The sequence below is a fragment of the Oreochromis niloticus genome, linkage group LG23 (assembly GCF_001858045.2).
Source record: "Oreochromis niloticus isolate F11D_XX linkage group LG23, O_niloticus_UMD_NMBU, whole genome shotgun sequence".
Classification (NCBI taxonomy): Eukaryota; Metazoa; Chordata; class Actinopteri; order Cichliformes; family Cichlidae; genus Oreochromis; species Oreochromis niloticus.
The window spans coordinates 19388152-19412452 of NC_031986.2; the positions used below are offsets into that span (position 1 = coordinate 19388152).

A 24301-nucleotide genomic window follows, 5' to 3' on the forward strand; every position below is an offset into this window, starting at 1 on the left:
ACCTCACCGCCTCTGGAGCAGCAGCAGCTACCTTTGCCAGCTGTCAAATTGGAGAGACGTGGACTGGAAAAATAAGCCCGGGGCTGTGGCTATTTAAGGTAATTAGTTCTGATTCATGCAGCTCTCAATCCCTATTACCTGTTAACTGCTGCCACCATCGACCAGCGTTCAGCCTGGGGAGTTCAGCTTTGCGTGTGTGTTCACGTGAAGACTGAAGGCAGTGAAAGCAGAAGGATGCCAGAATCCAATCAAAGGTTTGGGTTTGGATTATTAAAATATGACCAGTGATGTTTTCTGGGTGAGGCAGAAGTACAGTCAACCTGAAATAAAGGTCGATTGTGTTTGAGTGAACATTTAGGAAGGTCTTTTTTTGAGTGCTCTTAATCAAATTGGATTCTGAAGCTTCCTGTTCCTAAAAACGTGACATTTATGGGATAAAACAGTCGACCATTAAGTTTATTTTCTGCTTAACCAACTGATCAGGAGACATTATAAAGTGCTATTTTTTCTTCATTTCATTCATGGCATGTAGTATTGTGCAAAACTCTTGAGCTAGCCCACATTTCTTTATATTTTGCTGTGGGAAGCCTTTTCTTCTCATTTATCTAGTTCTCCAAGCTTTTGTTGTCTTTAACAAATAGGCCAATCCAGAGAGAGTTGACAGGAAAGCAGGATATTAGTGAGGGTGGAATGACACACAGGACATGGGTGAACTTCAAACTGGGTCCTTGTAGTAGTTTTTGGCATACGGCTCACCTGCTCAATTGGGGAGCAATAGTGGCAACCTGTTTTCCAGACTTCTTCAAAGACATTCACAGCTCTTCTTTGGATGTTTCTGCCTTTTTTCTGTTCTCTGCTGCTTCAACAGTGGCCCATGTAAGCTGCTGGATTTTTTCCTGTGTCTTAAGGACTTGGCTTTCAGATGCTGTTCATCTGCTGTAGATACATTTTTAGATTTGACACCCAAATTTTTTTAAGAACGCACAGCACATCACGCTGAGATTTGCCAAGTTTTCAGCTAATAGCTCTTTGAGAATCACCTTGTTGGTGCAAAAATACTATTTTATGTCTGAAGAAATGGGAACAAATGATGTGTTTTTGTGACTGGCTACAACACGTAAATATATAATTACATATAGACACAACATTGGTTCTTTCTTTGAGTTAGGTTCCAGTTTAAGTTAAAAGAGATTAACAGCTACGTTCACACTGCAGGCGAAAGCGCATCAAATCCGATTTTTTTGACCCTATGCGGCCCATATCCGATCACGGTATGACAGTGTGAACGGCACAAATCCGATATTTTCAAATCCGATCTGGGTCACTTTCGTATGTGGTCCTGAATCCAATACATATCCGATGTTTTAGAAAGCGACTGCTGTGTGAATGGTCAAGTCGCATTAAATCCGTCTTTTACGTCACTGACACAAGACAGACGCCAATTATCAGCGCCGGAGAAGCGCCCGATAGGACATCGCGAACGATTTCTTGCCATCCGGTGAAACTGTTGGGAAGACCACGTTGGAGAAATGTGAACATTTTATTTTTACTGTATTTTCTGCAGATTCTGACAGAAATCTGCAACTATCCTTTGAAGCACCGCTCCTCTAAAACAGCAAAAAGGATCATTATTAGGTTATTTGCATTATTATGTAAATAACAAAGTAACTTAAAGCAAACTTTTGGAAACATAAAGTCCGAAGTCTTTATATTAAGGGCAATCAGTCAAACAATATTGTTTGCTCTGGGTCTAAACAGAGCGAGTTGTGTGTGACATCTTTTGCGCATGCGGGCCGCTTTGAGCGTTCACACTAGAGCGCGTTTGATGTCGCATTTTATGTGTAGTGTGAACAAGCAGACAAAAAAATCGGATTTGATCAAAAAATCGGAATTGAGCATTAAGACCTGCAGTGTGAACGTCTGCTTTGACTGGGATCCATAAAATATCTTTGTATGTGATAAACAATATTAGTTTGTGCTGCAATTTTAATCATTTGGCAAGGTTTTTTTATGCATCGCTACTTTGAATTTTCTTAGTATTGGAAGTACTATTCAAACTCACTATACTGTATCTTGATATAATCGAACAGAATTGTAAACTTTAATAAACACAAGTTAAAGAAAAAAAGTCTGGCTTCTGGGGAGCAAAAGGAAATTGGGAGATGGGGCTCAAGAAATTTGCATAGTACTGTATAATCAATGTGTTTGCAAAGATTTAGAAAATATGTATATTTACCCATTTACTCATACTGGGTGTGGGGTAGGACATCTCTTCCACTCTGGAAACTTTAAAACAGCCAATCCATCCTCTGTACTTTATCACACTTGGTACAGTCCTGGGCCCTGAATACATCTTCCACTTCCTTTTTGCCATCCTGGATTTTACCTGGATTTGTTTGGGGGAAGCACAAGGAAACAAAACAATTTGGGTAAGTATGAATGTGAATCTGAAGTCAGTTTCACTGAATGTGCAGCTCTTTCATTAACTTATGAAATTTATTAGAAACTTAAATGTTTAAAAGGTTTGCTAGAATAAATGCGACCCTACAAGTTCTGTTGTTCAACTGAAGATAGCAAATGAAGTATTTGTTTCACATCTGAACCTGAATTAAAGTAATGATTTAATTGTATGTAGCTTTAGGCAAAGAAAACTATGTTAAAAGAAGGTACACAGAAATTATTTTGTCACATCACAGTCGTGTTATACTCACACTCAGATCATTTAAACGTTTCATTTGTTTATAGAATCCAAATTATTAGCATTTATTGATAATAAAGTGTAGTTATATATACATTTTATCTTTTCTTCTCTTCTATTTCTAATCGTGTCCATACTGGTCACGCTCAGTAAATCTTAACATCTTCAGCTCTGTCACCTGTGTTTTTGTCAGTGCCACCGTCTCCACCCTTTACATCCCAGCAGGTCTCACTACCACCTGGTAAACCTTCCCTTCAACTCTAGCTGCCATCTTTCTGCCTCTAACACTCATCTACATCCGCTCCACCCTGCCTGCACTCTCTTCTTCGCCTCTCTTGCACTGCAATGTCTGTTGCTTTAAGTGGTTGACCCCAGGTATGTAAACTCATCCACCTTCACCCTTCCACCTGTCTGCCTCTCATTAACACACATCTATTCTATCTTGATTCTACCGACTTTCATTTCTCTTCTCTCCAGAGGATACCTCCACCTCTCTTTCTTCCACCTGCTCCCTACTCTCACTGCAGATCACAGTGTCATCATAGTCCATGGAGACTACTGTCAGACCTGATCTGTCAACCTGTCCATCACCGTTCATGGGCAATGTATTAATATGTCATCGGCTACATTACCATGGGATAATGTAATGGGTTTTTTTAAGTACTGCATTTGCAAACAATGGTAATAGTTAATCTATGGCATTAATACTTGGCAAAGTAATTTTATTAAAAGTCGTCCACAAGTAAAAGTAACAGTAATAGTTGTGTTTGCAGAAAACCATGTTACCTCACCTATCAGCTCAGAAGTTTGATCTGATTTCTGGGCAGCTTGCAGTCTTTCATTTGGACGTTAAACTCCAAAGGTCATTTTTGTCTCTAAAAGCCAAAACTATCTTTTTGTGCTCTGACCTACTTAGCCACATGCAAGCAGCTTTTTGAGCTTTTTTTTGGGGGGGGGGATATTGGACTTAAAAAGTTATGTTTTAACTGTCAGTTGATCCCACAACCTTGAACTCCTGCCAGACCACGCCATGCCCAAGCTTTTCTTGGAGCCGTGTAATTTTCTCAGAGTTGAGCAGTACACAGAATATACTGGCTCATGGTGACATATTCACTGAGAAACTGAGACTTCATAGTGCGAGTCTTTCTATCACAATATCTCTTTTTAGTGCTGGACATTACAGTGAGAAACCAATTTTTAACAACAAGTTTCAAACTGACTCGGGAGATATTTCTGTCTTGGTGCTACCCAAGCTGAGCTGTTTTTCCCCCCCTACAGCTTTCAGTCTTTTTCTGAAGCTCATCTAAGAAAACATGTTAAAAACAAAGAGTACTGAAGTATCTTGACTAAAACTGACCTGAATTGGAGTATTTACAGGTGTAAATATCTCACTGTAATGGCAAAAAAAGCTCTGTAACCATTGGAGCAGTTTCACAAATGTATTTTAGAACTTGCAACATTGCATCTCTTTATTTTTATATTTTATGTTCATTCTCCTGAAAATACTTCCTTATCCTAACTTAAATACTTAGATTTGAAACTTTCATGTGTAAGTCACTGTAAGTTAGATATTTATACGCTGCCCCTCCTCTAGAGCAATTTATCTTAGCAACAAATGATAATCTACTGCAATAATTTGACATTTGTGCTTTATTAAGATGGGACAGACTTTTTTTAATTTTAGGAAAGCTCAATAACATGTTGGAAATACTTTTTCTATTACACCCATGTTTACATGTTTAAAAATGTTTTAATCTACCCGTAAGTGCTTAGATTTGGGGTATATTTCTAATCCTCCACTACTGATCATGAAAAACCTTTCAAAAGTGCCACAGTTTGTTTTGCCTAACTAAACCTTACTTTGCCCTTTCTTTGATCAAAACTGTCCACTTCCCTCAGCAAAGACGGAGCTACTTTGTATTTTTTTTTCCCTGCATGTGTGTGTGAACCCAGCAAGCCGACGGTCATCATTAAGACAGTAAATCTGCATATTCCTTCTCTGGCTCTCTCTTTTTCTTTCTCCATTTTACAGTACAGTCACTGTAAGGTTAAGTAGCCCCAGGAAAGACAATACCAGCCACTCTTCAATTATTTATTCTCACATCATCCCAAAAAGATGACAAATGCTAATTTTGGTCCATTCCCCAGCTGGGCATCCAAGTGCTCATTAGTTTTAAAGAAGGTTAATCCATTTAGGTTTTGCATATTGATATGCCAATTATGTCTAATCGTGGAATAGGCATCCGTCAAGGTAATAGTGCATAAACACATGCAAGAACATTAGGGAGAAGTCAACGTTATAATAAAGTAGGTGTTAATTGGTAAGGGGGAGGACTGTCGGCTAACTCATGTGTGTAATGTACAGACGGGTGAGGAGGAGAGAGGGGGGAGAAAAAAAGGGTTTCATTAGATTCCTCCCTCACAGCCCAAATGAAAAAAAAAATGCCGTAATTTGCAAACCTCATGCTGTGAGCTCGCTGGGTGTCGTGCCCAAACGCTCCACCGAAGAGGAGGGTCACAAGGGTGAAGGGAGTGTGGGCTACAGCAGCATTTTGATACGGGCTGTTCAAAGAAAATGTTTTTGCAATCATAATGTGGGATATAACTTTTGTTCAACACAACTGCATCATCGGGTTTCCCCATGTGCTGTTGCTGTTGCGTAAAGCCAGGACAATTTGCCTTTTGACATAGAAATCACTCATCAATCATTAAATCATTAAATTATTAATAAATTATATATGTGTACAATAAATAACCATGGAACTGTTTCTTAATTTTTTCCTACTTATACAAATAGTTCATTATTTGAATAGCATCGAACTTTTGAGAATTGTCACTTTTTTAATGAGATGTTTATGATCATTTATATCGAAGAAATATACGGAAATATAATTGGTGTGACACCGGTGTTAACACCTTAACACTAATAGTCTGTTTAGATGTGATAAATACTATCTTTAATTATGATACAATAACTACAAGAAAAGATTTGTATAACCAGCAGATAAAAATAGCAATAATAATAATAATAACTAAGAAAAAGGCCTTTCAGAATGAGGATCAATGAAACAAAAATCATTAATGTACTTTTTCACATAGGGTCAGGCACTTGAATTATCCTTGTCTAATATTAAATTTTGTTTGATCAAATAGCAACAAGCTAATGAATCAAGAATGGTGCAAATACTTTTTCATACTTTTTCACAGCACCATACGTATGAGAAAATATATACGAATATCTATTAAAATCAAAGGATTTATATCCAATTCACTATTTTAAGTGCAAGATGATACATTTTAAATCACTGTGGTGTCATAAAATTGTGCAAATACAGTTTTCTTGCCATTACTTAAAGCCACAGCTTTTAAAATGAAGGTTAGTTGTCTCGTAGCATTTGGTCACATACTGATTTCATGGTGTAGTCTTTGGTTGACAACATGGTACCTGTGCCAACCTGCAAGTTGAAAAAGTATGTGAAGCACTGATGTACTACAACTCTCCTTATTCGAGTAGTAGTCACAGCTAGAGTATCTCCTGTCAGAATCAGCTTTATTGGCCACCCACTACTTAGTAGTGGGTGGTGCTTTGGTGAGTACATCCATCTTTTATTTTACTGCAGCTAGTCATGGATTCAGGCAGTTATTGTTCATGCAAAAGCCTTGTGTCATGTCATGTTACATTACTATACTTTATTAAATAATAAAAAATAATTTTTAAAAAAACAATAAGATTGCAAAAATTTGCAAAAAGGCTTTAAGTACTGCTGTGTTAGGTAGGTATGCAAAACACGCCATATTTTATGTGCAATTTCAAAGAGAGACAGAGAGAACGCAACAAAGACCAAGGGGACGTCAGGGTTGTCTCTCAATCTGAAGGATGTTTTTAGCTTTATTTTAAACTGTCAACTAAAACTCTTTTACTTCTGAGAATTTATGACAAATATCTCTGCAACAGATAAAAATAATTTTTTTTAAAAAGTTTAACAATACAGTGAAGATAATGAGGCTCAAGTGGTTCCAAAAGGTACAAAATGAGAGACCTGAGGCGTTTAAAGAAAGCATAATGCTTTACAACTATCCTAATAATCATGAAAAAAATAAATCTGAGTCAATTAGGTAACGGTCCCTTTTATACACAGGAGTTTGCAGCAGTCAGTTCCTCTCCTAATTTTGCTTGCTGGCGGCCAGAGCCTCTCCCAGCACTCTGATGAAGCGATGGACATCACTGAAGGAGTTGTACATTGGCACCGGAGCAACTCGCAGCACGCTGGGCTCCCTCATGTCACACTATGAAACAGGAAATGACAAAAGAGTTCAAAATGGTTCAGGTGGTCATTTTCTGAAGCTCAAGGAATTAAAATGCCAAAAACTGGAGTTCCTCCAAAAGCCACTGGAGGCAAGTTACAAAAGCGAGCATGTCCCTATAGTTGTCTTTATGAAGTTAATTGCTAAGATCATCCACCAGTCTGTGCTCTGGTTTTAGTGAGTTAAATGCTAATGTTTTATTTGTATGTACTTGGCACTAATTATCAGGTATTTTTATGTTTATAAAAAAGCTGAATTCACAAACTTTGGACACTTCTGGCTCCAAAAAAAGAAAACAAATACAAAATTGAACTGGCTAAGATGCCAAATATGTGACCAACCCCTTTTCTACATTTTCTATGATCACAACACAGAACTTAAAATAAAAAGACAAAATTTACAATTTGATGTTAAAATTAATTGCATTCTTGTATTTTTGCCCGATTAGCCTCGTACTAGAAACAGATATCGGGATTTATACTCACAGCGACGCCCCTCTTCTCCAGCTCCTCAAAGACTCGTTTGATGGGAACAGAGAAGGAGAGCGAAAGCTGACAGCCTCTCTGCTGAGGGTCCGACGGTGTGATGATGTGGATGTGAGGTTTGTGAGGCTGAGCCGGGTCCTTAGTGTAGTAGTGCTTAATCAGATACTCCAGGTAGCCCGTCAGTAGGAGGGACTTCTTGCGCAGCGCCTGCATGGTGGTCATGTTAAACACCTGGCAAGATTTAAATCGAGTATGAGGAAAGAAACTGAAAAATAGATGTTAATTCAGGCAGATGGGTTTTTTTCTTGTACAAGACTATGCTGATATATTAAGGAAGCCTAAAAACAGCAATTATACCCTTCCATAAACATGAAATTAAATTACTCTCTCAAATTTTAAAAAACGAATTTTCTCAATTTTTCAGTTATTTACATAAGTTTGAGCAATTAAGGTGAGATAATAACCCAAATGTTTAACTTATGTATGGCAAAAAAAGCTTTTTTTTCAGTGGCAGAAACAAGCTTCCATAATAAATAATAAACTGATGAAATAAGCAAACACTAAATAACCATTAAATAGACATGTACAATAATTAATCAATAAAAGAGATGAATAATAAACACATATACTTTTTTCAAGCTGTATATTCCACTTGTAATCAGCTACAGGCACTATTAGCATCACTGTTTGATAAACACTTACTTACAGATATGCATGACAACAATTCCAGTTACCCTAAAGTGCCAGTGCACTACATACATACATTACATACATGTAATGTCAAAAACATACACATAACACTTGTAATGTTAATAACGGACATGTAACTTCAATAACCTGCACATAACACACATGTAATGTCAATAGTTTGCATATAATGTCAACAACATACGTGTAATTTCAATGTCGCGCATATATCGTACACGTAATATAGCTGTTGTTTTGAGATCATTTACTACATAAACTACATATAATTTGTAAGGATTCACAATTCCCAAAAGCTAAATTGATGCTGATAATCCTGGAACCCTAGGAAGCTTATAAAACAAGTTTCATTCAGATCGATTAACATGTCTAGCAGGAGTACCTCCAGACTGGCCTGCAGTGGGCAGACCAGCAGGAATGGTTGGTTCGACAGCCTGAAGCCGCTCACTCCGGGCTGCAGCTCCATCACTAAAAACAGAAGGAAAAAGTCAAGAACCCTTTCAAAGCTTCAGGATCCATTCAAAATCAGTTCATTTAGAGCCTGAGAGGTGTGCTCTTTACACTCTAAGCATAAAGGTCTCCAAACAGACATAACTGCAGATGTAATGTTCACATGAGACTGCAAGATGGTAGCAAATAGCAACTCTAAAAGCACACAGCAGGCTTGAGAGAGGTACTGAGGACGCAGAGGTCAGTGAGGAATCTGTGGTGAGTTTTACCGTTAGTCATCTGAAACCGAGACTTCAGGTCATGTCCCCACCATCCCATCAGCCTGAGGACACAGGAACAGAGAGCTGTGTTACTTTATTTAATCTAATCTTTAATCCTGTGTCTATTAACATATTTTGACTAATTTATGAGAAAGATACTTGAGTTTAAAAGTTTGATATATTTTATCATTTGATATTAGTTTCACTATCCTAGATGGCAACGACTGTTTATCTCATATATGTCCCACATCTGGCCGTGACTGACTCAAGGTGTCACTTGCCAGTGCTGTGACTGAACCAAGAGTGTCAAAATTAGGCCAAGGATATCTGGGATACCCTACCAACAAAAATCCCCACCAGCTAAAATGTCTGAGGAGTGTTTCTTACGTTGGTTTGATGGTGTGTTTGTGTTTCTCATGGATAAATGCCCCAGCGAGACCACCAGCACCTGAGTTTATATACTGCAAACAAAAAAGCCACAGTCATCACAAAGCGTTCCTCATTTATACTTTTATCTGACAATTGTACTGAAATCACCTGCAGTTCATTAACAGGGCAGTTAGTGAGCAAGGTAGTCCTCAGTAAGGTGGAGTGAATGGTGATAAGGAGATAAGTATTTACCGCTACTTTTATGATACATGAATAAAAAAGTCTGTGAAATTTGTCTGAAATTAAGATCATCTTCTCGGACATTTTCACTCCCCTGTTCTGTCCATTTAGGCTGTTCGCTCTGCTCTTGCATCAATTTCTCTTTCAAACTGTCCTGGATTACATGTGAAGGATTATGGCAGTTAACAAGCAGTTTTCAGTTTAAATGATCCACAGTTTTCAGCGATGGAGCCAGGCTCTAAGGTAGATGTAACATCACTGCTGCAGAGAGATAAAACAGTAGCAGTACAGAAGTTATTGAATGGGAGATCAGCCAAGGCTATTGATCTTTAAAGGCCCCTTCCATTGGTTTTTGATAAAGACATCCCGCATGGTCATTCATACACCAAAGTAAATAAGTAATAAACTGTTAAATGACAGGTAGTTCCAGTTTTTTCAGTATCTGTTATAGAATTGCATGTTTTCTTACTCTTGAGTTCAGAAAAATCTAACCCTGATAGGTGATGGTGTGCTTAATTTCTCTCATGAGCTGCTTTGTGCATCCTGACAAAACAAAGAAATATTCTGTCAATTAATAACAAATTTTGATTGTATAATTACAGGACAGTGTGGACAATGAGATACCAGAACTTGTTCTGTAATTCATTTCTTAAAGCCCAAAGAGTCATGCTGACAGACTTCTTTCTTCACCACAGCACCATTTCTTTATCAAATAGAAAAACAGATCTATTGTTGAAGTTCTTTTTCTTATATTAAAATATCGCAGAGATTAAATGTGAGTTTTGCTGGTCACTTGAGATCAAAGTGAACTGTATGTGACCCACGATGTAAAATGAGTTTGACAGCCTGGTATAAGAGTCTAAAATCGGAACTGTGTGTATTGTCTCAACCCTTGCTAGAAAGAACATTAATATTCCTCAGAAAGGACGGATTTGTCCTACAGCTCTGCAGAGTCTCATTCACTCTGGACTGTGTCTCTATGAAACAGTGAGCAGGACTTGTCTTTAGAAGTCTCCTGTCGGCTGACCTTGTAGGAGCACCAGCAGGCGAAGTCGACACCCCAGTCGTGCAGTTTCAACTCGACGTTTCCTGCCGCGTGGGCACAGTCGAAGCCGACATAACACCCCTGACAGACAAACAGAGGACACCGTAACAACTTAATATACAGCACAGAGCAATAGTCTTGAGAAGGCCCTGATTAATTTTTCTTTTGCTTCCAAGGTAACAGACTTTCTTCAAATTTTTGTAAGTGGTCTTGAGCGATACCTTTCCAGGACTTCTAGAGGTCTTTCAAAGTTTTCTTTGGACGTTGACTCTTTCCGCAACTCAAGGAAATATTTGATCAAGCCGGAAAGTTTCACAACTGAAGAGTTGCATCAAAAATATGGGATTTATTGCAAAGAACACCAATATTTTATAAAATGATGGAGAGATGAGGTGAAAATTTGAGATGAAAATGGGGAAAAGATTTGGGTGCAAACACACAATTGGAAAAAAGGAATAGCATTGTCGTTAACGTTGGTCAATCAGAGTCACAGTGGGCAAAACTCAGTTAAAAATTGTGCATCAGTATTATTGTTGGCCCATCAAACTTCGCACAGTGGGTGTGATACCCACCAACTCTAGCTGGAAATGCAGATCTGGGATTGGTACTTTTCTCCATCTATTCTGGAACTGTTCTTTTGACCTTTTTTGGAAATAAATAATGAAAGCACTGGTCTGTAATCATATACATGCTTTTTTATGTAAGTGTCAACTCTCATTTAAGCAATACAAACAAATGGGGAAGGTTCTGGTGGCTGCAAGGCCTCATGGGAACATCATTAACCTCCTAGGACCTGCCGTCCACATATGTGGACATCACATTTTGGGTTATTTAGACCAAAATACTCAATTTTGCTCTACAAGGGCCTGATATCCACTTACGAGGACATTATACTGCTACTGTTCTATCGAAATTTTAAATGAATATCCTCATATGTGGCTCTCATTTTTCTTAGAAACAAAAATCAGGTAAAAAAAAAAATCTGGTAATTCTTTGTTTTTATATTCATCGGGTCCCAATCAGCCCAAACATCAAAGAGAAATTAAAAATGCATGCCGTGGAAGAGTTCGGGTCTTAGGAGGTTAAAGACTTTTATCTGAGTATTTTAGGTTACAGCAGTGGTTTCCAAACGTTTTTTGCTAGCCCCCCCTTTGTTTTACAAGAAAATCTGTAACTTTACTGTATAAAGAGCTAACATCTCCAAATTCCAGTAGTAGTTCATCATTATAAGAAGTGTTTGTGAACTAAAAATCAAGAATGTGGGATACTGTTTGTCCATGATTTGGACAGCCCAGCGCGTGTTCCCAATGCAGGGGAAACAAATTCTGTCGGGGAGACCTACCTTGGCATCACCGTTGTGCAGGTGAAGCCAAAGGCAAGATATGCTTCATCATATTTTCTAGTCTTTGGTTTGGAAGGAAGTTGGTTTGGAAACAAACTTGGCGATGCTTCATCTTCTGCTTTGTGTCTGTGTGGAAGCCCCGTCAAAAACCTGTCCATTATGCTAGCAGTGTCCAAGCATTTATTTTTGTATTCATACTGCGCCCCCCTGTAATGCGCCCCCCACTTTGGGAACCACTGGGTTACAGTATCCTCTCCTCACCTTCCTCTGGCCAGCCTCGGTGATGCGGGCCATGTCGAACAGCTGGCCGGTGTAATACTGAACCCCGCTAAACATCACCACTGCGATAGAGTCGCCCTGCTTCTCGATCACCTCCAGGATGTCCTCTGTTTTCAGGGTGTCTTCTCCCTGAACACACAGAAAGGAGCATCAGTGATCAGCTCTGTCGTTTAAACGGTGTTTAGTTTCTAACTGACACAGAGCTACAGACATGTTTTGCTCAAATAACTGCATGAAATGCACTCAATAGGTCAGCAACTGCTCTTCATCTTTGAAAGTTAAAATGCTGTGAAAGTTTTTTTATATCATCGCGTAGTGATATGCTAACACGTGATGTTAAAGTAGATGACCCGAGGGTTTGCTTTGGGAAGGAAAACTACCCAGTAATTATTCAGTCATGGAGAAATTAGTTTAGATAAAAGTGTACAGTGTGTTACCGGCTTGGGTGACAGCAGCAGCATGCTGTCCTTAGGATCGAGTCCTCGCAGACGGATCTGAGACTCCACAGCGTACTGAGGAAAGAGATTCAAGAAGGACACTGAAGATTTAACCCTCCTGTTATGTTGCAGGTCAAATTGAACCATTTTAAATTTTAAAAATCTAAAATAAATAGTTTAAAGTATTTTTTCAGTATGAAACTTCTTGTGCTTGGCTTCATAAGGGTAATCAACATATAAAATAAAAATTGTGCATTTTCACATATGTACAACCCATGTGTTACCCACATGTCCCAGGACAAGTGTGTAGGACAGGAACCTTTTCTGGAACCTTTTATGGGCAGCATGTGATGCAAACACCAGCTATACACTGAACATGCAGGTTTACACTGGGAAGCCGGCTGGAGGAGCCCCAGAGAAGAATCAGGTCACAAGGGTTGTTCTTGATATGGCATAAGGTCTCAGGGGGCACAACATAACCTGTGACTACAACTTGGTTCAGGAGCTTCTAAAGACAAAGCTCACGATGGTTAGAACAGTCCGAAAGAACAGAACTGAACTCCCTGCTGAGCTGCTGAAAACCAAGAACTGGGCCCCTCAGTCTTCCATATTTGCCTTCACAGACACTACAGCCCTGGTACCTTATTGCCACCAAAAGGGGAAAAAAGTTGTGCTCATGAGCACTTTGCACAAAAATGCTGAAATCAGCACACGAGAGGACCAGAAACCAACGATGACCCTAGACTACAATGCCACCAAAGGGTGGTGGGTTGACAACTTGGACAAAGTCACAGGGTCCTACAGCACCAAGTGAATAACTGCACACTGGCCACTGGTCATCTTTTACAACATGATCGATGTATCAGCCTACAACACATTTGTCATTTGGGCGGAGATTTTTCCTGAGTGATGAAATGTCCCTCATGTGCTGTGTAGACACGTGCACCTTGTTCATTTCCACCTATTAATGTTTGTGTATTTCTGGTTCTACACATTGGATAGTGTTTACTATCGCAACATGTGACGACATGTCACTTGTGTGCTGTGGAGACTCTCAGACACACACACTGTGTTCATATTGCTATCCCTTATTTTGTTGTTTTGTTATTTTGTTTCTTTCTAGAGTTTACTTTCAATACAAATCCTCTTGAGTCATTAGTCTTGATTTTAAGTCAGCGGGTCAGTTTGACCCAGAACAGAAGAGATGTCACACGTTACTTTCTCTAAATCACTACATAAAAAGAAAAAAAGGTAAATTATAAAACAAAATTTTAAAATAATCAATGTCATGTAAAACTATTGTGTTTTATATGCAGGTCTTTCTAATGTGCATTAAAAATGTTTTAAAATGCATTTTTTATGAAAAACAAGTGAATTATCCTCATTGAACCATGATCTGTGAGAGGTAAAGAACACCATTACACCAAATATTGTTTGAAATGGTTAGTAATGGAGTTAATAATCAGATATAAACATAGTAAACATGCCCCGGGTCAAGTTGGCCCACAAGCACAGTGTTCCTGAGAAACGAACATAACAGGATGGTTAATGCATCCATTAGATTATGAATGTTAGATAGAAAACACCTAGGTGTAGAAAACATGTGCTTGTATGGATGAGCGAATGAGGCATATTGCATAAAGCACTTTGAGTAGAAAGTTGAGTGGAAAAATGCTGTATGAGAACCAGTCCATATGTTCTACTATAAATAAAATATGGGTTTTTGAGATTTGCAAATCCCTGCATTCTGTTTTTATTTATATTTTACACAGCTTTTTCAGAATTGGTATTGTACTTAAGAAACTTAGGGTCAAGGGCATCTCTAATGTACACTCTGGACAGATCTCAAAAACCTTCCTCCTTCAATTAATGTCAGTTCTTTGGGCTAGAAATGTTTCTCAAGTGTTAAAACTGGTGAGAAACACAAGATCAAACCCCAACTAATCATCCAGTAAAGTTTAATTTTTCTTTTGAGTTGGACAAAACTGGTAAAGCTGAATTCATGGATCAGAGAAAAAAAATTTCCCAAAGGGAGGATTTGAGAGAAAAATGTGATCATGAGTGGATGTGCTCACGTGATCAGATGGAAAGGCCTTGTTCTCTAGAAGGATTTTATGTCGAGTTTCAGTGGGTTTGTAGAAGGAAAGCTGCAGAATAATTGAAGGACATTACTGTTCAGTTTGAAAGTTGTTGAACTATGTCTGTTATGTTTGTATATTTCATCATTTAAATGGGGTGAAACAGTAAGTGATTGTATCATACCAACAGAAGATGTAAATTTACTGTCAGACCGTTCATCAGTGCCACTTCCTCAGTTTTAGCTCCTGTCAAAAACAAAAGAAGAAAAAACAATATGAGTCATGTTCTTAGTTAATATGTGAATGCTTGAGAAATTTCCCCAAGGCTTTCATTTCATTTCAGTAACAGCAGAAATGAGGAAATCCGGGTTATTTAAAGCATAGTAGCCTTTGTTGAAACCTTCAGTTCACAAAATGGTCAAACTATAGTCATCTTTATCTGAAGGACTCAAGTGATCACATGTATTATTGTCATTGTCTTCCTCATCCAGAACTTGCGAATGAAATCACAGATGGACTTTGCACTCTTCAAAACAGGCCTGGATGAAAAGGTGCAGTCACTACCAGCTAAGGTAAATTATACAGACTGTTTTAAAACCACAGCTGTGTGTGGGCATCACAAGAACACACAAATGTGAAACTCTAGATCGAACCATCCAACAGTTAGCTCAAGTTGACATGGAAGCTTTAGAAACCATTTTTATTAGGACCACTATGAGCGTTTTCACTCGAAAGGAGACTTATTTCCAACTAAAATCGTTGGAAATAACAGTCTTTCCTTTGGCAGGTTCTGCTCTTGGACCTCTCAAGTTTCAAAGACGCAGAAATGACTGTTGCACAAAACAGAGCAAATTGGCAAAAATAGAAAGCATGGAAGAAGGAGCTGGCAGACGTGGGTTGTAAAACTACTTGCAGAAGAGCTCCAACAGTGGGCAGGCTAAAGCAGCTTAGGTCCACACGGGCCTAGAGACTTGTCAGTGACCATCTTTGAAACCCCTGGTTGCTAGGAAAAAATGTCATTCCTCAACTGTTTGCTGGCTGTCGCATTTGCTAAAGCTGCAATCACACAGGCCTATAGACCAGTTTGTGAACCCTGGTAACCACCAGTTGCTAGGGAAATATGTGTACCCCATGACCGTGGTAGTTTGCATGGATGATGGCAAGTTGTCTGCAAATTATGATCTTCCATAATTTCCTTAGGGATTAATAAAGTACTCTGATTCTAAATTTACTCAACGGTATCAAAACTGTGAGAAGTGCAGTGCTACACAGTCAGAAATAGGGGTACGGAAGGGGTACATTACTTGCCCCAAGGTACAAAAATGACATTAATACAGTCTAAGGACAAATATTGGACCTCGGGGTAACTATCTGTACCTTTTTTAGCGTCTGAAAGGTACATACATGTTCCTTAATTGTGAAAAGTACTTATTTGTACCCATTCTTTCAAAAGATAAAGTACAGGTTGATTAAGCTCTTTTTGATTAGAGGTTTTTTTTTTTAATTCTTTTTGACAGTAATTTATTTGCAACTGTATTGATTTAAGCATATATTTTAGTGTTTTTATTTTATTTTTTATTATTTTCATTGCTGTTGTTGTTTTTTTATTCCCTGAACCCCCCTTATTTTTAAGCTGCTTTAAGAACAATGAATTTATTTGAAAGAAAAAAAGTAAAAATGCATTTAAACATTTTTTTAAGAGAGTGTTTTTTTTAAAGTATAACTATTTGGATGAATTGCAAAAAAGCACCCTTATTGAACTCGGAGTGCGAGTTGAGCCCATCCTCACAACATCAAACAAAAAGTAGAAGAAGAAACTCAACAAATAGCTGGTGGATTCTAGAACTTTCTGTAAATGCAGCAGGTGCCATTTTGTTTTATCAATGGACGGAGATGGATTACGAACTTGCAAGTCCTGGTGTGCTCTGTTCACTTTCAATCGAGGAACTCTTAACAAAAATACAAGAGTGGGGCTTAGATGTCACCGAAGCTGAAGCTCAGCGTTTCAGAGGTAAGTTTTATTTAAAGAAAAATGTAGCGTAATTACTAATTATTGGTTTAGCCTAGCTTAACGTATATTAGCAATTTAGCTAGTTTCGGCACTCTCTTAGCTCAAATTATGTCTTTTTACAAACGTTTCATGTGTAAAGTTGAGGTCACAGTTCTGAAAAATGAAAAATGTGTACACATAGTATTTGTATAAGTTTGAACTTATATATGTGGTTCGGCCACAGTCTATGGGTTCGGTAACCCCTGCGCAGCGGAACGGCGCGAAATTTGATTCCCTGGTAGCTGAATGCAGTTTACCATTAGTGTATTAATGGTTTAATAAAATCACGTTTTTACATCCATTCCAAGGCCATCAACACACATGGGCGGCTGAATATAACGTTTAAAGGAAATATCTTGACGCCGCACTTGTTTAAAATATAACAAGGGTGTCGCAGCTGGGGTTTGATAGTCGCGTTTTAAGCAATGTGGGAACTTTTTCAGCATGTAATCTGAGCTTGTAATACGGTCTTGCGGGTGTTATCGCTATAAGTAATCGGTCTGAAAGAACAGACGGCAGAAACTGTCGGAAATCTGGAGAAAGGAGTCACCTTAGTAGTGAATATTAACAAATTACAGCATTCTAGTCTTTTTTTTCTTCCAAACTTGAAAGGGCACAAAAGCATGCTCAGTCTCTGCTCTCCTGTGTCCAGTAGTCCCAAACAAACATCTAAATTTAAAAATGAAAACTTTGCATATCGAGAGGATTCACTCTAAAAATTTGGTTTATTTTATTTAATTTACTGATTTTTTTTAATGAATATTTCTTTGAACTGAAAGAAGTTGTACGAAAGGTTTTAATGTGTGTGATATACGGTTTTTACCCATGTAAAAATGTGGTGATAAATATCCTTACATGGAATTTAGAGTTTGTACTACCATTTATCTTGCAGACAATGAGGTTGATGGTGACACAGTTGACTGCGGTCTTACTGAGACTATGGTTGCATACCTTTTCCAAGCATCCTTCAAAAAGCAGGTTAAATTCAACCAATTTGTGTCAAGGATGAAGGAATCTTCAGTGACGCTGACTCTACAGACTCTCTCTCCAGAAGACTGGCAACCATCTACTTCGTCAACTTCAATAAGGTATTTTCTTATTTATAATGAAGTTAGTATGTCTGAAGCATACATGTTGGCCGTTATGCACTTTTAGGATTTAGTTAATATGATCATTGTTTCTACCATATGTATTGTTACTGTAGTGTTTTATACTTCAATTCATGCAATAAAAACAAACACTTAACTGTTTTCACAGCAATGAAAATACTTTGAGACTGCCAGCCTCTTTTGAAATTCCAAGATTTCCCAAAAATCTGCAACTAAAACTGGACAACAAAGAACCGTGCCATAAAAATCCAAGGGACAGACACACAATAATCAGAGTTCTATATGAAGCTGTGGCACAGTATACTATGTAAGTTAATCAGGGTAATGTTAGCTTGTTGCTTTAGAAAAAGCTGAATCTGTCATATTGAAAATAAACGCTACATTACTAAGAAACAATAACTGACACTTGATAAAGTTTGTTTGTCAGCAGTTGCTCTAACACTTGTTTCTTCTGATATTACAGGTATCCCACAAATTCTGAATATGTGCAAGCTGTGAAGACGCTGGTAATGAAGTATCCTTTCCTCAAGGATCGTGAGGGAAATGGTTATGTAAGTTAAATTTAAAATTTGCATAAGGTTCCTTCAAGATTACAAAGTAAAAGTGAAGCTTTTTTCGATCTTGTTTTGTTAGTAAGACAATCTGTAGCCTCTCAGTAGGTTTGTATGAAGTATGTTTACTGATTCTTTGTTGGTTGTATTTTGTATAGATTGTTTTTACAGTAACTTATGTTTCTGTTCAACAAGCACACATGGCATATGTCTTTGAGACGTAAATTCAAATCAGAGCGGGCACCACTAGTCGACAGTAAGGCAGTGAGGCGTTGTAAGGAGAAGTTTGGTTCTACGAGGAGAGGGCAGCCTAATAAATGTCAACGAACAAGTCAGAGAAATGTTTGTCAGGTTGGTGTGAGGGACATCTTGAGCTATAAAATGTTCTTGCATCTGTTATTACATCTAAAACTAAGGATTAGGGATGCAACTGTACCCCTTTTTTCAAACCGAAACAATACCAATACTTGGATTAGAGCACTTGCTAATACAAAGTACCAGTGCTAATACTTCTACCTCACAAAAAATTATTAATTGGAAGGCGCTAAAAGAGGGTGAACTAGATTAAAAAAAACAAAAAAACATTTTAAATATGACTCCAAAACTAAAATTTCAAGTTAACAATTAAGATTTTATGTGAAATTATTTCAGAGTTTCCATATTTTAAATATTGGTTCATGGTATCGGTTAAATTTAACCGATACGAGTTCTTTGTGATGCACAGATCGCGTCAGCTCTAATTGTATATTTAGTCTTATGTTGGGTTTCTAATCTGTTTTGACTTTCTCTTCTCACTCTTGCTTTCTTTCAAGGGACCATGCTTCCAAGGAGAGGATTTATTATCCATAGACGCCCACTTAAAGGTCTTACAGTGCCAATATCAGAAGATGCAACTAGATACCATGGTGGTTCATAACCGTATGCAGCAAACGTTTGCTTGGCGGCAAAAAGAAATTGCAGATGGTATGCCTGTGGAGGATGTGTTGAAGAAGTACCCCTTCTTAGGGATGCCTACTGGTGTAAGTCAGAAAGCTGAATTGAACTTGGAAATAGCTGTCACATTTAACATGTTTATAGTAGTAAATTTTATTTGCCCTTGACCTTGCTTTCTTCATCTGTCCCTCTTTCCTTTTTTTGTATGTTCATGTAACTTCTTACAGTATTGTTGTTAAATTCTATAAAAAAATAATTATGCAGCACCATCCATAATTAATATCAACTTTAGATTATTTCATTTTCATACACTGTTATTTTGTACTGAAAATGAATTTTTTACTTGTAGCTGTGCAACGAACTCGGGTGGATCCAACCAACAACAGCCAGCGATTTCGTGAAGGGCTCTCATGTGTTGCAGCAAAGGTGATTGACCTTACACGAGGGAAAACCCCACTCTACCAGCTCTACCTTGATGCAAGAGAGGAGGCTCTCACTGATGACCTACCAGGTATTTGCTTTTTTTTTTTAACTTCAAGGCTTCCATTTTATATAATTTTTATAGGTAACTGGAAATGCCAGATAAAATGCATGGGTGATCTTGTGTTTTTTTTTTTTTTTTTGGCAGATCTTGACACAAGGGCTGCACTTTTATTCCTGCCATACGTCTTCAAGGAGAAACTGGATCTCTCTGTCATACTTGGAGAGGTGTGTGTATTAAAATATTTAGTCTATATAAAAGGAAAACAAATGTATCTTTTGTTAAGAGACTAAGATATTGCTTTCCGCTACCTTCTCTTTTGACTTCAAAGGTTCATCCTAAAACCCCCTATCCAACTGTTCAGCTACTTCATGAAGACTGGAAACCAGTGTTCTCCAGAAGCGCTCCAAACATTGTGAAGTTGGATGGCAGTGAAGAGTGCAGAACCTCGTGTATTTTTGAAGGAATCATCTCTTCTTTCTGCTTGTATTTTGTCTTCAACCTTGCTTACCCAAAACATCTGAAGAACACCCTGATTTTTCTCCAAAAGTACATTGTGAAAATAGATGAGGGTGAGGACCGGCCTCTGCCAATCACAGTCACCAGTACAGTTATCAGAGAGACTTCAGAGTGTTGGTATTGTTGGATCAGCATCTCAAAAGTGGTGCCTGTTCAGATTGCTGCCATTTCTGATGGCAGACCGTGTGCCACCTAATTGTAAATATTGGCATGTTTTTCTTCTATGTCGTGAAATAACAGAGATTGTAATGGCTAAAAAAGTGCGAAAAGAGAATATTTTATTGTTGAAGTTGCTTGTCCATGAGTTTCTCACAAAACTGAAAAGTGTATTTGGGGATGTAATTACACCAAAGTGTCATTATTTAATCCACTATGCAAGACTGATTGAAATGTTCGGCCCTCTACGTTTGTTATGGTGTATGAGATTTGAAAGTAAGCACCAGTATTTCAAAACATTGTCCCGCAATTGTAGAAATTTTATGAACATTGCTACAACTTTGAGCAACAGACATCAGTTCAGACAGTGCTGGGAGTTTTCTAACAAAAGTTTACTTGGTGAATTTGAAAATGTTTTTGGAAAAAGTGTGACTACACCATTTTTGTCATTACCACTGGAACTGCAACAAGCACTGACAGTCTATTGTGGCTTTTCTGAAGTTGATAGTGCTAAGAAAGCTTTCCAGCGTGTGTCAGAAGTAATTGTGAACAGTGTCAAATACTGTGTAAGAGATGTGTTTGTCATTGATGTACTGCATTCAGAGAAGATTCCTCTGTTCTGGCAAATTAAGTACATATTTAATATTGACACAATGTGGGTCTTTTGTGGAAAAATTCTCATTCCTCTGTTATATGACAACCATTTTCATTCATACAGTGTTAGAGTTGATAGTGAATGGACGTTGCTAAAACCTGGACAGGAAATTGATGTTGCAGCTTATGACACATACTCTGCTTAACTGTTACATACAAACTGTTATCAACAATGTATTTAAGAAGGTAATAAATGTGACAAGTATTTTTGACTTTGTATCTTCAATTTTTCAAATCTTGAGAGGAAAAATATAGGAAATCTGTGTGTAGATACTGAACCTTTAGAAAGACATTTTTGTACTCCTTTTAAGGGTTCTTTTTTGTACTTTATACTAAGGGTACAACTTTGCCCTTTAAAGTACAGGTTTGACATGTAAAAGGTACAAATTACAAGGGTACAAATCAGTACCCACAGTTTAGGGTACAGAACGGTACCTTAGAGGGTACCACCCCAGTGACAAGACATTGTACCCCTATAGGTACATTTCTGTACTTTAATTTCTGAGTGTGTAGAAAGTTCCCAAACCCCTTCAAGAACGCCAATTGCCTTTCGGGTTTCCTTAATCAGTCAACTGTTACAGCCATTGTCATACTAGTTCAGGTGAGCCAAAATTTGCAGCTTTGGAAAGCATCGTGTTCTCCAAAAATCCTGACCTACTTTAGTAGGACCAGCCAAGCATCAGTGTTTCTTACCTACAACTTTGGCCATCAGTTCCTCAATGTTGTTTTCAGCCCATGCCCAAGGTCTCGCACCCATTGTGTGTCCATGGATAGCACTGTAAAAGAATGCATCAATACATGCCGCTGTGCCTCATCCTTTGGTCAGTTATCAAATGTAAGCATTAACGTACATCTTGGCCCACTTCTCCAGTTCCTCTTCCAGGTACTTCTTGACATTTTTAGGCTGCAGCCCCAACGAGTTGCCCGAAAAGTAGATGCACTCCTTGGCACCACTGACCAGCGAGAGATCAGCTAAAGAAACATCAACAGAATTAAACAACTGTTAATAACAAATAGTCTTCTCCATCGACCTTAATGAGACATTTTTCACTCACAAGGCGGCAGCTCTGTAATTTTCGGCACCAGAAATTCCTCCCTGAGATGTCGCAGTTTGTCCTGTTTGTCGAAGTAAGCGGCAACTTCTGCAGAGGTCGGACTGCAGCCCAGAGAGTCAGACACTCGTTTCACAGTTTCGCTGGGAGTTAAGCCGTCAAACTCATCCATTGTGGAGGGATCGGTGGGCTGCTGACCTGCAGGAATAGCATCATTTAGGAAAGACATTTTCTCTTTATTAGGAATAGGGTTGCAGTCTCTGGGTGCGTAGACTTCCAGATCTGTTTTTTAGGTGTTTACTGACATTGTCTGACCTTCCTCCCGTTAAAGCTAAAAGTCTGCCTTCAGGGTTTAATTTAAAATCCACTGTGGTGGTGTACAGATACATGTAAAAGAAGTTAAAAAAAACAATAACAAAAAAAACAAAAACCCAAGTCTGGTGTTTCGGGTAGTTAAGCTCACATGCAGACAGACACTGTGTTCTTAGCACAGCAGTTTGTTTTATTTTCTTAGAGCTCATGCCAAAGGTCCAAGTGCAAATTTTAGGATTCCTCCAACTTTATAGGGGTTTATTTTTAGCTACTCTTTAGAGTGAAAACTGTAGCGCATTGTTTCAAGGGTCTTTTTTTTTTTTTTTTTTTTTTTTTTTTTTAGATCTGATCGCTGTAGAATTGTGTAAAGATACAAATTAGTTTGGGTTCTCCTATAATCACAACACTGTTACTCTGGAAAGATTCATTATCCACATGGGATCTTTTGTGTTGTAAAGGACGTTTTCAGTCTTTCTTTTAAATCTCTTTCTCTGCATCATTTTAATGTCTTAGGAACCCCAAACCTGTTCTGTTGATATGTGAATGTTATGTTTTAGTCATTGGTCTGATTGGTTATTTACCTTTGTACACCTCTATATTTAATGCACATGCCACAAGTGTCTGACGCTGACCAAGGCCGGGCTGCTGCCATGCTGGATTCAATTCTGAGCTGTTCCTGCAGCCATTAGAGTACCGTCTCTGATCTGACTGCTCTTGGTGGAAATCTGACTGGACAGAGGCACTGAGATGAGGTACTCCAACCTAAACTTGTGGCATTCTTGCAGCAGCACTCCACCCTGTGTCTGTACCTGCCCCCACATATCCTCTGGATTCTGGGCATATCCAGACATTTCCCTGAAATTTAGTCCCAATATGTCTCCTGTGGAACACATCTGGGTTATGCTGGGTTAATGTGTGACCACTGGCCAGTGATGGAGAGACATACGTCAACAGCAGATCAGGACAGAAGGTCCATGCAAAGACTGGCGACTACTTGCACATCCACGAAGCAACCATATTAAATGTTGTATGTTCATATTTTAAAGTGTTGGTCTGTCAAATCAATTTAAAATACAAACTCGTATTTCCTTCTGTTTTTCTCTTCCGTTTCTTCTGTCTATGCTCTACATCCATCAGCTTTATCACTCAGATCTTTTCAGAGGGCTTGTCTGCAATATCCTCCTAAGAAAACTAACGTAGACAGAGACTTTTTATCAAAGTTGACATCATTAGGCTCCAAGAGTCCTCAAAAGAACAAAGTAGACAATATATAGAAAAAAATGTAATTTTTGATCTTCCAGAATTGGTTTTCTCATTTTAAAACCACAAATTTTTAAAAACCTTTATCAGGATTTTCCTATAACATGACATTCTGAGAGATTAGTACACCCAAACACCTTTAAAATGTTTTGTTTCACGCTGTCTAAGCACAAGGCAGCTTCCTTTTAATATGCATGATAAATCTCTGTGTTCCTTATCAATAACACTGCAGTTCTTTTACAATTAAACACTGAGTTTAAAGGCTTTTCTGCTGACAGTTGTTCTTGTTAAAGCATTGCATGCCTCATTATTTATCCATTCTGCTGTAAAGTGGAAGTTTTCGAGCTCTGAAAGCTGTAACTCACAGTTGGATCAGTTGGTCTGCAGATGAGCTTCCTCTCCGCATTCAGCAGTCAGACTGAGTGAATCGTGTCCTCTGCAAATGCTCTTTGAGCTCTTTGTTTGCACTATCAGGTTAATCATTGTTTTCATGAACTATGACACGTACTCAAACATGCTCTTTGATATCCT

The 24301-nt window shown here is 38.2% G+C and overlaps 2 protein-coding genes and 1 long non-coding RNA gene across 5 annotated transcripts; 2 read left to right on the top strand and 1 right to left on the bottom strand.

Moving 5' to 3' along the window:
• Positions 1-117: 117 nt before the first annotated feature.
• LOC102079337 (uncharacterized) lies at positions 118-15518 on the top strand. Its single transcript, XR_266226.4, has 3 exons — positions 118-254; positions 2335-2429; positions 15185-15518. It is a non-coding gene; the product is annotated as an uncharacterized LOC102079337 (long non-coding RNA).
• Positions 6557-24301, bottom strand: kynu (kynureninase). The gene is made up of 14 exons (XM_019352118.2): positions 24136-24301; positions 22202-22396; positions 21998-22118; positions 21840-21922; positions 14878-14939; positions 14691-14762; positions 12616-12690; positions 12161-12307; positions 10540-10638; positions 9291-9364; positions 8913-8965; positions 8576-8661; positions 7489-7719; positions 6557-6985 (listed from the first exon to the last, which is right to left on the bottom strand). The coding sequence occupies exons 2-14, from the start codon at positions 22368-22370 to the stop codon at positions 6863-6865; spliced, it is 1395 nt and encodes a 464-aa protein (XP_019207663.1). The 5' UTR covers positions 22371-22396; positions 24136-24301; the 3' UTR covers positions 6557-6862.
• On the top strand, positions 16269-21348 carry LOC109197057 (sterile alpha motif domain-containing protein 3). 3 transcript variants are annotated; one of them, XM_025903157.1, is made up of 9 exons: positions 16269-16704; positions 17636-17831; positions 18001-18159; positions 18316-18403; positions 18599-18754; positions 19216-19422; positions 19686-19847; positions 19965-20044; positions 20149-21348. In XM_025903157.1, the coding sequence occupies exons 1-7, from the start codon at positions 16425-16427 to the stop codon at positions 19764-19766; spliced, it is 1167 nt and encodes a 388-aa protein (XP_025758942.1). In that variant the 5' UTR covers positions 16269-16424; the 3' UTR covers positions 19767-19847; positions 19965-20044; positions 20149-21348. The 3 variants fall into 3 exon arrangements, with proteins under 3 accessions (XP_025758942.1, XP_019207666.2, XP_025758944.1); XM_019352121.2 differs by lacking the exon at positions 18599-18754 and having other exon boundaries at positions 16273-16704; XM_025903159.1 differs by lacking the exon at positions 16269-16704 and having other exon boundaries at positions 17540-17831.